General features: G+C 29.2%; 1 protein-coding gene across 3 annotated transcripts; it reads right to left on the reverse strand.

Annotated features, from left to right (window-relative positions):
- Window positions 1-117: 117 nt before the first annotated feature.
- Window positions 118-13269, reverse strand: LOC130900329 (dynamin-1-like protein). 3 transcript variants are annotated; one of them, XM_057810866.1, is made up of 12 exons: window positions 13201-13269; window positions 12950-13103; window positions 12743-12887; window positions 10150-10358; window positions 8563-8773; window positions 8217-8464; window positions 7339-7613; window positions 6261-6402; window positions 4535-4819; window positions 3364-3616; window positions 3064-3275; window positions 118-2088 (listed from the first exon to the last, which is right to left on the reverse strand). In XM_057810866.1, the coding sequence occupies exons 2-12, from the start codon at window positions 13049-13051 to the stop codon at window positions 2032-2034; spliced, it is 2139 nt and encodes a 712-aa protein (XP_057666849.1). In that variant the 5' UTR covers window positions 13052-13103; window positions 13201-13269; the 3' UTR covers window positions 118-2031. The 3 variants fall into 3 exon arrangements, with proteins under 3 accessions (XP_057666849.1, XP_057666848.1, XP_057666847.1); XM_057810865.1 differs by having other exon boundaries at window positions 4526-4819; window positions 13201-13261; XM_057810864.1 differs by having other exon boundaries at window positions 4526-4819; window positions 12950-13269.
- Between the last annotated feature and the right edge of the window lie 1871 nt (window positions 13270-15140).

The raw sequence follows: 15140 nt of genomic DNA on the forward strand, positions 1-15140 counted from the left end.
ATCATAGAACTATTCTCAAAATTCATATATAATTGGTTTTATGCTATTTTTATTTATTATCAATATTGTAGAAAAATTCAATTCTCTTCAACTTTTGTATTAACATTTTTCTATACCTTGAACTGTGTTTGAGATAGAGGGCGTAGAGCGCGCGGTCAGAAAATTATCTGAAGTCAACTGATAGTAAACGTTTATTATTGGAGGCGGATTTCTTTTACATTTTACACATTATCAATAAAATTGTTTTTTATGGATATTCAGATTATAGTAAAAACATAAAAACAATGGAGCAGCAGAGAACAACTACTGCACTTTCTAAAACATACGAACTTGTCACTGCATTTGAAGAGCTCTGTCGATAGTATCGATCATCTCCGTTATACACTATACGTCAAGTCAACAAAGTCGAATAAACCTGTGCAGTTATCAAATATTCGACCAACGAGTGGATCAGCTCACCAACATTTCAATCGCGGTTATTATCAAATTCAAATATATTCATTATAAATTATAGCATAAATTTAGGAACACCCTGTATATCCAGTTTAACAATAACGTAAGTTTTACTTGTGTTTAATATTATTCAACAATTGAAGGAAAACACATCCTAAAAATTTATTAATTCACTTCCACAACCAGGAAATTTAATACGAATTGGATTTATATGAATTAAATGTAAATGAGTAGAATCTATATAAATTCAATCTATACATAACGTATCTACGTTAAATCTGTATGAATTGATTTTATTTGATTTAAATGAATGAATAATAATGTTTCGAGTGGGTAATTTAATTTACTGGATCGAATTAACAATTCCACATCTCATTTTGTAGGTAGTTGGATTGGAAATTAATTTTATCAAACCAATTTTCTTATAAATCGAGTTTTTGAAACGTTCCAAGTAATAAAATACGCACAATAGAAATGGAATTTGATAGTAGATTTAATAAAGTGAGATTATAGAATGTGTAATTTTACCTAATAAGCCAAATAAGAAGTACAACACGTTTGATAAAAAAAATTGGGCCCAATCTGGTTCTGAACTGAAAATTTAAAAGTTGCAATACTTAAATTGCAATTTTTGAATAATAAAAATTAATATTTATAGCAGAATCTCCTCATGAATATTCTAGAATGTGTAATTTCACCTATTAAAAAGTTCTATGGCTCATATGGTTAGAGATTGGAATAAAAATGAATTTTATTAACTCAATTTTCTTCTAGATCAAATTTTAGAACCGTTTCAAGTGATAAAATATATTTTTTGATCAACAAAAATGAAAAGTTAGAGCAGAATCTTTAAACTGACATTCTGGAATGTACAATTTCAAGAAATAAAACGCTCTACAATTTTTTTGTCGATAATAAGATTAAAAATTGATTTTATTGACTCAATTTTCTTCTAAATTGAATTTTTGACTCATTCAAAGTGATAAAATACAATTTATGAACCATTTAAATAAAAATATATAGTTGCACCTCCACAACGAGATTCTAGATTTGTGTAAGTTTATCTACTGCACTGAGCAAAGTTGTACAAATCTGTAAGAAATTGGACTAAAAATTAATTACATTGATCTAATTTTTGTTCTTACTTAAAAATTCAAACTACCCATAAAAATAATGACAAATTTATGGTGAGTTTCTTAAAACAAAGGGTTCCTTGAATCAATACCTTACTATATTTTATTAACAATATATAAAAGCATAAATATAATTAAATATGTTATCAAATCATTTCTACTTATCAATTTATTGAAGGTTATCTTGTTCGTAATCACCTAATTGTGACCTTAGTTCGATCCAAAGTAAGATAACATTCAGACCCGATTTAATGAAATATTTCAACCGATCAATGTCACTGGTTTGGGAAGTGAATACATAAAATATTTATGGGAACCTGCACAACAACAATAATAATGTGTATTTGGTTACATCGATTGATGAAAATCATGACTAGTTACATGACACTTCAAAATTTCTCTTTATATCCTTTCTTCCTTGAACTACTGAGTTAATTCTTCATTATTACCACATGTGTGTTTCTCTTATTTCACTTATTATATGGGATGCTCTCTGAAGTGCCTGAAAATAATTAACGCATAATATTAATTATTATATAAATGGAATTTTCAGAATATTGAATAATATTTTTAATGAAAAATACTGCATCAAATCTACTTAAACGTTAGTAGGTTTAACAGGCATTTTCTTGCTAAGTATAAAGTGATAAAATTGTAATATTTTTCCATATTTTAATTAACTACACAGACTATGCTACAAAAAGAAATATATTCATTCTTTTGTTGGAAAAATAAATTATTGTTTTACAAATATTTCAGTAAGTGCTTCAATTCTGGAGCAATCGAATATGATTGGACGTGGGAAAACAAAAAAATAGGGCGACTTGCTTTAATGGCCAAATCCTAAAGACCAAACAAACTAATTGTTTGAAATCAATGGACAAATGCATTAAAAATATTGAAATTCTTTGGTATAATTGACAACTTCTTCTCCATCTGTAAATATGTCAAATCATCTGCAATATTAGGGAAAGTTTTTTGTACAAAATTTTAAATTGGCGACTACATTTTGTAAAAGTTTGGCGGAAAAATTAACTTGATAAATAGACCAAATAATTCTAATGCATTATTTTAGAAATCCAAGCCCATCATTACATTATTTTTTTTCCAATTAAACTAGTTTGAGGTGCAATGGATTGTTCGGAAATCTATATTGGATACAGATAACAACGATTTTTGTGCTTTACATATATGTGATTGAAGTCGTTATTACCATTAATCATCAGTGATGGATGCCTACATTTGGCAAAAGTTTGCCTAATGAATTATTATAGAAATCTAAAACAATTTTTATATCATTACCTTCCCAATAAGAGTGATTCGGGGCACATCAATTGAATTGTTTGAAAGTCCATAAGAAGCATAGATGTTAGTAATTTTTTTATTCCAAATTTATAGATAAAATATTTTTGATGCTTGTGCAATAAAATGATGAAATATTTAATCGATAGATGAATTTAAAAAAAAAGTGCCTCACTTTTAGCATATCAGCGGCTTCACGACGTCTCTGAGCAATATGTTCAGACTCGTCCAGTAGTTGATCAGCGTTGTCAGCTTTATACAGGTGAGTTACAAGTTCGGATTGCAAGTTGTCTTTCACGTAATTCACTAAGAAATGCATAACTGCTTTGGGTACAGTGTCTTGTATAGATTTTCTCACAATATAGAAGTATGTGTTAATTAATCTTTCTAAAATAGAAAAAAATATATTAATCTCAAAATATAATTTATAAATATGAATTTATTGCATCTAAAATGCTACATGTTTATTAATTACCTATAATTTCACAGTCGTGTTCTTCATTTTCAGATAATTTCCTGAAACTACTACTGTTTACGGGAACCTGTGGTAATAAATTGACAGGCTTTTGGGGACTTAGTACGTTTCTCAATTCAGCTTCAGCTTTAACGTTATCTGGTAGGTTATTAACCGGATTGAAATCGTTCTCATTGGAATTTTGATTGGTAGCCACGGTCCAAGCTTTAGTGTCATCCTCGTTGTTTAATTGTGGATTGCTTGATGATCTAGCCTAAATCAAGATATTTGTTAATATATTTTTAGAATAATTAACTTACTAGAAACATAAATAACTTGAAGAATCAATACAGTAACTTGGAAAATCAATCAATTTGTTATGTATTGGATAACTGGAGAGTGGATACAAGTTTGAATACACCCAAAAGAAAATTAAGACCATCAGTGAAAAATTGGAAGAGATCGGTTTCATTAAGGTACTTCTATCGGATATGGTACCATTATTTTCTAGACCTTCTGTTAAAAGCTCTTTTTGGATGGTATCTAATAACTATAAACTACCACACTACACTTGAATCCATCTCATAACAACGCAGCAGCCCCATATTCGTTAATACATCTACGAATTTCCTCTGAATTTCACTACCAACAATTCACTTGTTTTCCTTATGGGATATTTCTTTATCATAACAAACCCATAACTGATATTAGTATGAAACACAACTAGGGTCCTACATTATTTATTAACAGGGAGGGCTTTTACAGAAATTAGGGTTACATTACTTTTTTCAAAATCTGTCAACTTTCTGTTACAGCTGCTTTTATAGCCAATCCAATTCTATTTTCAATATTCTCGTATCTATTTCAAACATTCATATAGGTAAGGGTCGAGTTATCAGTTTGAAAAAACAAATAAATGAACTAAACTGTGCAAAAACACAAAACAACCCAGGAGCAGCATTGCTGAAATCCCTCATTTAAATAGCTGGGGAACATTGGTGAGTAATAGACCAGTTTTGAGGCGAATTGACAAAGAGGATGCTAAGCCTCACACCGAGATGTAATGACAATTGGTAAGGATAAATATATATTGAAAGCACTAACGCTAAAAGTATAACATAATATACTGCAAATTAAAATAAATATCTCACAAAACTAAAACAGAAAATAAGCGATACTCTACCTTACTCACCAGTCCTTGGGCGTCTCCTTGGTATTTGCCAAACATACTTTTTGGACGCGAAGGTCTAGTACTACTTTCTCCGGAGGATTTTATTACAGTTGGTACCATCTGAATATCCTTATAAAAATCAGGATGTTTCGTATTTATATATGCTAATTCTATGGCGACGAGATTTTCAACCATGGTATTGGTTGTTGGTAACCTGCGTCTTAATAGTTGTGTCACTACGTCTACTATTTTTTCATACAATTTCGGGAACCTAAGCATTTCTTGGTGTACTTCATTACCACAATGCTGGAATGAGAATTTTAAATTTTTTAGCGGAAACCCCAAGCGGAAATAGAAGCAAAAGCACTATTTAATCGAGAAAATAACCGTTGATATATATCTTGTAAAATTACAGCATATACACTTTCAATATACTCCTCGGTTTACATTGCATTTCACTTTGACATGAAGGAATTTCAATGGATTTGGATGCTAGTTTTATGGAATTTATTGAGTATTAGATATACTGGAAAATCAACCATATGTAGTATCAAATGTTCTAATTGCAAAAAAAGAAAATGTTTGAAGACCAAGTAATTATTATTCGAATATTACTGGAAAGAAATTAGATTGAAGCAGCTATCAAGAGGAAAACAATCCAAAAAACCTGAAATTTCGACCCCCGTACAACTTTCTGAGCTCACATGGGAATGATGGGGACTTTTAAGTTTTTATAATTTTTTTTTTTTTCATTTTTTAATATTGATTGAAATTTAGTTCTGTCCGATTTTCTGTTACTATTATCATTATTTTTATGTCAAAATTGATCGGACTACATTTTCTCATTGACATTTTGTCTACTAATAAACACATTATATCATTGACGAGCAAGAGCAGTGCTTTATAAAAAATACTAGCGCTTCATAGTACAATGATCTAGTATATTCAAAAGCAAGCAGTACTAGTAAATGTATAAACCCACCATTTCCTGTTGAATTTGGATAGCGCATTTCTAGAAAAAAAAAAAAAAGATTCCTTGAAATTAAAGGAAAGAATAAAAGAATACATAAATTGACCTAACACATACCAAAGAACATCATTCAAACTTTGAACACACTGAAATATAAAGCCCAAAAAATTTTAAAAGTTTGGAATAAAGATAAGTATTAGAAAAAATATGATTAAGGGGGAGTGAGCTTTTAAAACACACTGAAATCTGAAGCCCAAAAAATTTTAAAAGTTTGGAATAAAGATAAGTATTAGAAAAAATATGATTAAGGGGGAGTGAGGTTTTAAAAGTGAAAAAGACAGGTTTTTTGGGATTTTTTTGCGACAACGTGATAATATAATTTCATTAAATTTAAATACATATTATTGTACAACTCTTGAGGTATGTCAGAAAAAATTTTTAAAATATAAAAAAAAATATAATTTTTTATCAAAAAATTAAAAAAAAATTAAAAACAAGAACAAATTCTTTTTGATCACTTGTTGATTTATGTGAAGAAGTAATGTTGAAATTTTGAAAAGAATCTATTCAGCAGATTTTGAGTTCTAATTTGCATGAATTCCTAATTCGAGAAAACCGATTTAAAGTTTTTTATAAGTGAAAATTAGAAATAAACCATCAATAAAAAATACGGAAATCAGGTATCAAAGCCGGTTGTAATTCCTTCAGTTTCACTCGGATTGACTTTGTATACAATATTCTAGACATATTGTTCATTTCGAAAAAAAACATACGTACCTGTATAATTCTTTGCATTTCTTCGTGAATTAATTCAACACAGCGCAAAGACGGTTCTTCTAATCTTCTTATCTGCCTTTTTACTAATAATTCAAAAGAGACTTCTGGTACAAAAAGCGCAGGGCGGGGTCCATTAGCATTTCTAAAATTATATAAATTTTTCCTCAAAGATTTTCCTAATGTTTACTATCTGTAAAATATTACTTCACCAAACTGAACAAAAACAAAAATATTTGTTGAAAAACAAAAACGCATAATTGTCATTGAAAAAGTGTTGATGTAGTGGTAGTGTAAACAGAGGTTGGCTGAATAATTTCTCCTAGGAGGATTAGATAATCCTGAACTTCTTATATTTGCAGGAAAAATAATTATCTTGGTCTTTTTTTTTGGAAATTGTTGTTGAAGAGTAGGAATTTTGAGGATTTCTGTAGCCAGAAGTTTTACTAGGTATAATTTCCATTTCTGTTGTTAGGAGCCTGTCATCCAATTAGTATTTGTCATATCTCACTTGAAAAACTGTATTATTTAGTCAGTTTTATAGTACAATTGACTAAATGATGCATATTTTTACCAATAAACTAGTTCATAATAAATTTTTTTCTCTATCAAAGAACACTGTTAGATTGGGAAATTCTTAGGGGTCGATACAAATGTTGTTTACATGTCAGATGCCAGAACCAAACCTTCTATCCTAGTTTACCAGTGGGTAAACGTGATCCGAAGAAGGAATAATCAAAGTAATATGAATTTTTGTTGGTTTCGTTCAAAAACTCATGAAAATTTCGTTCTGGATTAGGATCCCCAATCAAGCTGATAGGTGTTGTAAATGATCCAGGATTACAGTTTCAGAAAAACCCTACAATTTACAAAATTATTACAACTCTATACAAAAATAAACATTTCCTCTATGGGTGTGCATTGTATCTTAAGCAAGCTTCTTAAGTTGAAAATTAATTATTAATTTTTAATAATTAATTTAAATTTAAATTAAGAATTAGAAAAATGACTCAAATTAATTTAATAAAATGAAAAAAATTATACAAATTGTTGCAATTATCTTCTTGTGATAAAATCTTACCTTATAGCAGTTAGAATATCCATTTTGGTAAGTCCGGCTAAAGGATGTATAGAATCCAAAGTTCTCCCGAAAGTTTCATGGAAAATATAACATATTCTAGCACCTCCGCACAATTCAGTCGTTTCTATATTTCTAGCGGTCCCTTCAATAGTTGAACAATACGCGGATGCAAATTTCGTGATAATTTGTAATAAAGTTTTACTTTTATCAGATATATCTTCACCGTAGGAGCTCAACAACGATTGATATTGGGATATCATGAGATTTACTCTTGTCTGTAAGAAGGAATTCAGCATATTTGTGTAATTACAATCATTTACAGGGGGATACGAAAACATTGTTCACTACAATTAACACATTGAATCAAATTCCAATTTTTAATAATCTTTCAAATTTGACAATTGATATGTGATATTAAGTTGGTGTTACATTGATCTGTTGAAATTAAATAATCAATATATCTACCAATAAATTATTAGTTGGGGAAAAATGAAGCTACAATGGGTCATTCGTATAAAAATGATGCATATAAATTTAAGAACAATATTTTTTTTATTTTGTTATTTAAGTCGGATTCAGACTCTGGTCATATTCTGGTTATAACTAAAATGAACTAGAAGGTGTCAAACATCAAAAACCATAGGTGTTGAATAAGTATAGTATGAACAAACTGAAGAGTGAAGGGATATAGAAAACACAGTAACAACAAAGCTAAATCAAAAACTAGAAATAGAGGATATTGTTGAGTAATGGAAACAAATGACATGATCACTGGTAAAAAACCATGCAGGAATGCCTAGCACAGTTTACATCAATTTGTTTTCAAAAAAAAACTATTTTTAAGTGGCTTCTAAAAAAATTTGTAATGATTTATTCACCTTTAAATCTGGCAAACAGTCTCTAATATGATGCATCAATAGTCTGTTCAAAGTCTTCGCTAAATATGGTGTTCCATTTCTTCCAGCTAATGTCGGATATTTACTCTGTAAAAACGTAGCCTCGTCTTTTAAAGAATCCTTGATAGTTTTATTATTCATAATATCTTGCTGTGATCGATTGACAACTCCAATAATTCCTAACTTGACAGGAATTACCCTTCCACATAGAATATCAATAGCATCGGTTCCTACAAGAAAAATAAAAATACTTTAATGTAATTGATGATTTGATTGAAATTTTCATTCACGAATCATTTTGCTATTATGAGGATAATTTATAATTTACCTGCATCCATGAGATCTAGTTTTGTAACAACGGCCAAAGTTCTCCTTCCGTCAGGATCAACATCTTTAGCTATGGCTAAACTTTCTGATGTTGCCATATCTGTATTAGCAGTTACTACTGCTAAAATTATAGAATTGGGATTTGCAATATATTTCAAAACCAATTCACGAATTTGTTGTTCGATATCTGGCGGTTGATCACCAACAGGAACCTACAGATAATGTTATAATACATTATGATTCTATTGTAACTCATTTTTAGTGAAACAAAGATTATTCTTAAATAAAATTCTTGTTCAAAATGATGTCAGATACTTTAGAATTGTTAAATATAAAAAATAAAGTTTGAATTATTATATCTATGTTAACATATTCTACTAAATACACCCACTAGTAAATGAGTAGATTTTTTGAGATATTAGCAGAATTTCACAAAAAAAACCATAAACCCCAGATTAAATATGGATTCTTTCAAGCTAGTGAATCCAGCTTACAACTTAGTGTCAGATAACCTCTAAAATAGATGGTTATACAAATTTAGGTATCACTTTTTTTGAAATATTTAAAGTAAAAGCACATCTTTTCTGAACACTACAACATAGTAACATACAGAAGCTCAAAATCAATACCCAAAGGCATCTCCACACAGCAGGCACCACTTAAACTACTCAAATGCAGGGTTTACTCTCTTGTGCTTGCTTTGAGAAAAAGGACAGACAGCAAAAGATTTATGAGGCAGCAAGCAATGGAAAAGGAAAATGATACAAATAAAATACAAAGATAAAATAGAAAGTAGAGAACAAAACTTGACATTCAAAAAAATGGTAATGAACAGATTAAGAAACAGGCAGAAAGGAAACTGATACTACATTAAGTAGTAATAGTAAAACTAATAGTACTATTAATAGAAGTAATAGGCACAATAGTAATAGATTTAACAAGGTAAACAAAAGTAGAAATAGCACTAATATAAAAAAAATAAACAAAAACAAAAAAGGTCCCATCTTCTTCTTTTATAAACATAAAGTAGAAGAGAAAATCGGCACAGGTACATGGTATATTACATAATCAAATGGAAAAGAAAAAGAACTCGTAATAGAAATGGAGAAGTTTGAAATAAATATATTGGGAATCAACAGAACAAAAAAAAAAATTTAAAAAGGCACAATGAGAAAACAGAACAAGTACCAAATACACTACTCAAAAAGAAAGGAAGATCAAAAAGCAAAGGAATGAGTACCAGTAGCAATAACAAATGACTTGGATAGGAAAATAACTAATATAAGGGAAGAATCATCAATGATAATTTACTTAAGATTAGAATTTAAAAAAATATTTCACGATTTACAAATATATGCACCAGTGGAAGGAAATGAAGAAGAATAAATGGAGAAACTCTACAATAACCTGCAGGAGTGTTTAAAAAAATAAAAGAAGAAAATTGAAGAATAATTATAGTGGAAGGTTGGAATGACCAAATATGAAACAACACTGTAATTTAATATTGAATTATCTGTCTATTGGAACTGTCAATTAATAATAACCATTCAGTATTCTCACATTTGTTATTATTTTTTTATAGAAATACCTTTGTTATTCCTGGTAAATCAACAAGTGTTAAATTTACTACTTTGGTCGAATAGATTTTTAAATTTATAGGTTCTGGACATATTCCCTTGTTACTACCGGCTATACGATTCGTCTCCTCTTCAATTTCAAGTCTGATTTTATCAAAATCTTTGAAAATTTTATCTTTAGCATGAAGAAAAACTCCCCAATCTTCAATTTCAACAGTACCTGAAAATATATAATGTGATATAAAATATTAAAAACCATATTATTGATTAACTGGAGGAAGTATATTTCATTTTCTCTTGAATACAACTAAATGTTTGCCCTATAAAGTTTTATTTGATTTCATAACGATATATAGAGTGAAAATATTTAAATTTATTATTTGTGGATATATATATATATATATATATATATATATATATATATATATATATATATAGTCTTTGAAGATATGTCACTTATATATCACAGTCCTATAAGCCTTAATGGCTAAATAAAACTTACAATTTTTAAAAATTTTCTTATATACATTTTACTTGTAACCTCCATCTTCACTATCGACTATCTCTCTCCTTTTCATCACTCTTTTCTGATTCCTTTGGGGAGACTTGTATTTAGCTTAATCTCCAAATATTTTGTGCTCATTATACAGTCATTTGCCTTTGATATATTTTCACATTTATAAAGTATTAAATCCGGCTTAATTGGTCCAAAAAATCATATTTAACTGATGTATTATGAAAAATATTTTATAGCATTGTTAGTCATGCTCTGGTTAAAATCTATAGACATTATTATTCATATATCAGTTAAAACAACTTAACATATACATTTATACCACAATTACTCAAATCAAGCAACATTTATTTATAACAATTGCAAGAAATTATGTAGTATAATTAGACCAATTTGGAGTATTTCTCCAAAAGATAGTAATGAATATTCAAAAACCGATCAGTTGTTTATGAAATTTTATTTTAATAATGAATCTCAAATTTTTTCACTCACTATTAATTGCTTCACAACAACCATATGAAGTTTTACTTGAACGATTCTTCATACCTTCATTGGGTTATAACTATTTCTGGAACTATTGAATGTTAGCTCAGGTGGGGACAGAAATAAAATCCTCAGTTATGGTTGATAATGAGAAAACCAATCCAAAATCAGATCAAAAGCATGATTATCTGGTTTTGTAATGAATCGATACAAACAGTATATAAACTAAGATTGGTAGTTTCATCTGCCAATTATTCAAATATCTACAATAACTATAAGCTACATTTGTCAATGTAGTAAACCTTAGATCACAGGCTTCGTAGACTATTTTCAAATAATTATTAGTTTGAGTGAACCCACTGCTGCTACATTTCTACTATATCCTAAAAACTGAACCCTCGGGGCTTCACTTGATCACTTAGATCAACACAAAAAGCAGAAATTAATATTTAGGACAACATCGAACAGCAAATATTCTCTGTACAGTAATAAGCTTAAATAAAGATATTTATAAGATCTAGAATAAATATAAGTTTGAAGAGAGTAATCACAAGAGAACAACATCTATTCACTTACAATCATCTATAATTCTTAGGCCAGAACACTTAACCAACACTTCAGTATTGATTCTGGGTAATTTTACTTTGCGGAAACATCTATCTGCTTCAAATTTTTAATATTATTAATAAAACTTCAGTGAAAAGGATATATTGTTCAGTAGATTGGGCCAAAAAAACGACTATTTTTTTCCCTAACAATACTGTGAAAATATCATTCATGATAATAAAAAAATATTATGATGAAAATCCTCAATAATAATATTAAGGGGTGTATCATTATGGCTATTGATTTTTTAACAGTAACCTCATTTTTTTACTCGTCAATTATCAATCTGAACATTTTTAGCAATGCATATTCTTATAGAAAATTAAATTTCCAAGAAAAAAGCATTCTGAGTAAATTAATGTAAAAAAAGGCGTGTCTTTGTAATTGTGCTTTAAACCTTGATTTATTTTTTCAATTTTTCGTTTTGATTTTGGATTTTTGTAACGACCAAATATATAATTATTTTATATATTTTTATTATTATTATATATATTATTATATTATATTATTATATATATATTATATATATTTTATATATTTAATCCTTTCTAATTTATTCAACTTTGAAGTTAAATTCAAAAGTAATTTATTGTTTTTTCCACTTGGTAGTACCCAAGTATTAGTTTGTCCTTTTTAATCTCTATACTGTCGCAGATAATGTACCAATAGTTAAATATTTCTATGTAAAATGTTCTATTGTGGTTATGCTTCTTTTATTGTTCTTATTAAAAGGCAATAAATCCTTTTTTATTACGAGTGATTATTTGATTAACCACGCTCTGAATCTGAATATATGAAATGTAAAACGTGTGTTTAAAATAATGTCCCATATAAAAATAATATAGAGAAGACCAAAGAAATTTCAGAAATTATTTATACTAATGTCTGTGGACCATTTAAAACTCTATTATAAATTACTTTAATTTATTAACAGCAGGAAAATATTGATAAGCAGAGTTACACCAATATGATAGATATATCAATTCAGATGAAAAACTTACCATCAATAGCACTACGATGTTCCCTATCATCCTTAGGACAATAAACTAATTGAAGTACTAAAGGTCTTCTAGTAACAATACCAGTTCCCCTAGGTAGAAATGATTTACCGACCAGACTCTCGATTACAGAGCTTTTTCCTGAACTCTAAAATAAAAATTTAGGTTATATTATAATCCAATTCACAATTCACGGATTTTTTTAAATACCTGTGAACCGAGAACAATAATTTGCGGTAAGTGAATAGCATCCGAACCAACGGTATTGAAAACATCCTGTAATTTGTTAATGACTGGAATAAGAGCCTCCATTCTAGATTTGTTCAGGTTGTTCGGAATATATCGATTTCTTCAAAAACGGGTTCTATTCAATTTTTGAAAAGTCAAATATTCATCGTCTACTTTTTCATCAATGTTATTTTATAAAATGATAAAGTAGTTTTTAAAAAATTATATCTCACCTTTTTCTTCAAGAAAGGTTTTGAAATCACTAATTCAAAAATGGCATCTGTCATTAATGTCAATGACATAATCCTTAGGCAAATTCTGGCGGCTCCATATGTAAATGGAACGAGTATTTTTTCTAATTGCTTGAATAGACTTAGTACATACTATCAAGCTTTTAAATTGAAAGGACTATTTGAAATTATCCAAAAATTTCAAATTACTTCCTTTTATTGAAAACGTAAACTATATAAAATGAAATTAAAAGTCGCTTTTATATTTTTCATACAATTGCCCTGTATACATGTCACTGCCACTCTATAAGGTTATGTTTAGTGTCAATTTAAGCATAAATATTTTCATATTAATATTTGAACTTTCTGATTGAGCATTTATTAACGATCACCACAGGCCTTAGGTGGCCCGATCCGAGTAAAATGTACTTATAAGGTTTGTTCCAATGCGCTAATCTGAACCGCTCTTGTTACAGTTATTGGAATCGTGTAAATGGAATTTTTAGGTAATCGTTGACTATTGCACAATTTCAACGATCCCCAAATATCCTTTTAGTAACGAAATCATCACAGTTTTTAGAATTGATTTTAGACAACCCACAATACATTGCTTCAACTAACCTAAACTTTTGGATATTCATTAAATATTTTGGCGTAAAATTGCAGATCTGCATTTTTTTATTAAACGAGATTTTGACAATGTCTGATTCAGGCCGGTGTCCAATTCATGCGATTTGTTACGATTCCGAGAAAAATTTAAATTCGGAGCAAAATATTTTGCATGTCCCATTTATCCCTCTTTCGTTCAGTAAATTTTAATAATGCTCTTGGGAAAAAGTCATCTCACCAATAATCTTCGTGGCCTTTGTACTGTAGTCTTTTTTTGTTTTGTTAAGAATATTGGGATGAGAATTCGTGCCAAAGTGTTTGACAAATCGGATCATCGACATAGAGATAATAGCTTTATTCGTGGTAGATATCCTGAACATGTTTTGTCATCAGATTCATGCACAGTTTGAAATTTTACGTTCGCGGTACTACTAAAACATGTTCAGGATTTTAAATCCTGTGTTTTTGGAGCAAAGATTTCTAATTCCAAACGTGTTCTCAATACGTCCAATATATCTTCGGACATGGACACATTCCTCCTTTTTGTGGTATTCACCACGAAATAACCTCAAATCTATATGGTTTTCTACGTAATTGTATTTAAAAATACATGGTAGTTGACTTTATACTCACAAATATAAAAAATAAACTTTCGGTCAGTTAATTATATAAATCTAGCTAGTTTTTAATTCAAATTATCATTTTAGATGTTCAAAATCGTGAAGGAATGTAAGTTCAGAGCATATTTTGAACAAAGCATGCGCATTTGACACATCAAGAAAATATTCAGAATAAATTCGGAATGTGTCCAAATTATCTCCCGCGAACGAAGTTTCAAAGATACAGAGAATGACATATAAGTGGAATTGTACTACTGGACGAGAGAAAAAGAGTATTGGTTCACCACTATCTATCTCCCTCTACTTTCCAATAAATTCAGAACCTATTATTATCCCCTTTTGCCATTCCTACCCCTTGAAATTTCGACGTGATTTCGATCCAATCAGAATAGATTAGAGGGAAATTGGGTTAGGGCCCACTTGACAGGTTCTCTGTGTTATTATTATTTTCTCTTTGATCGAATATCGGATGCACCAGAGACCGAACTTATTTGATGGAAACTACATCTGATATGTTTTTATTTCCTTAGTTTTCCTTCAGATTTTCATAAATGTGTTTAGATGCGTAGTACTTCTATCAATATCAGAAGCTCTAGATACAAATACCCTCAGTAGATGAGGAGCAACTGCCGATTATAATTGGTTAGGTTAGGTTGGGTTGATTTACAGTTAATACCAAGCCACTGTTGTCTTTCTCTATTTTGTTAAGGAGGA

Source organism: Diorhabda carinulata, chromosome 12, assembly GCF_026250575.1.
Source record: "Diorhabda carinulata isolate Delta chromosome 12, icDioCari1.1, whole genome shotgun sequence".
In the NCBI taxonomy this organism is placed as follows: domain Eukaryota; kingdom Metazoa; phylum Arthropoda; class Insecta; order Coleoptera; family Chrysomelidae; genus Diorhabda; species Diorhabda carinulata.

Coding starts and splice junctions, on each gene's coding strand:
- LOC130900329 (XM_057810864.1), bottom strand. CDS start 13,051: ATGGAGGCTCTTATTCCAGTCATTAACAAATTACAGGATGTTTTCAAT. Junction 3,617..4,525: donor CCCAAGGACTGGTGAGTAAG/GTAGAGTATCGC, acceptor ATCTTGATTTAG/GCTAGATCATCAAGCAATCC. Junction 2,089..3,063: donor AAGCCGCTGATATGCTAAAA/GTGAGGCACTTT, acceptor AATTATTTTCAG/GCACTTCAGAGAGCATCCCA.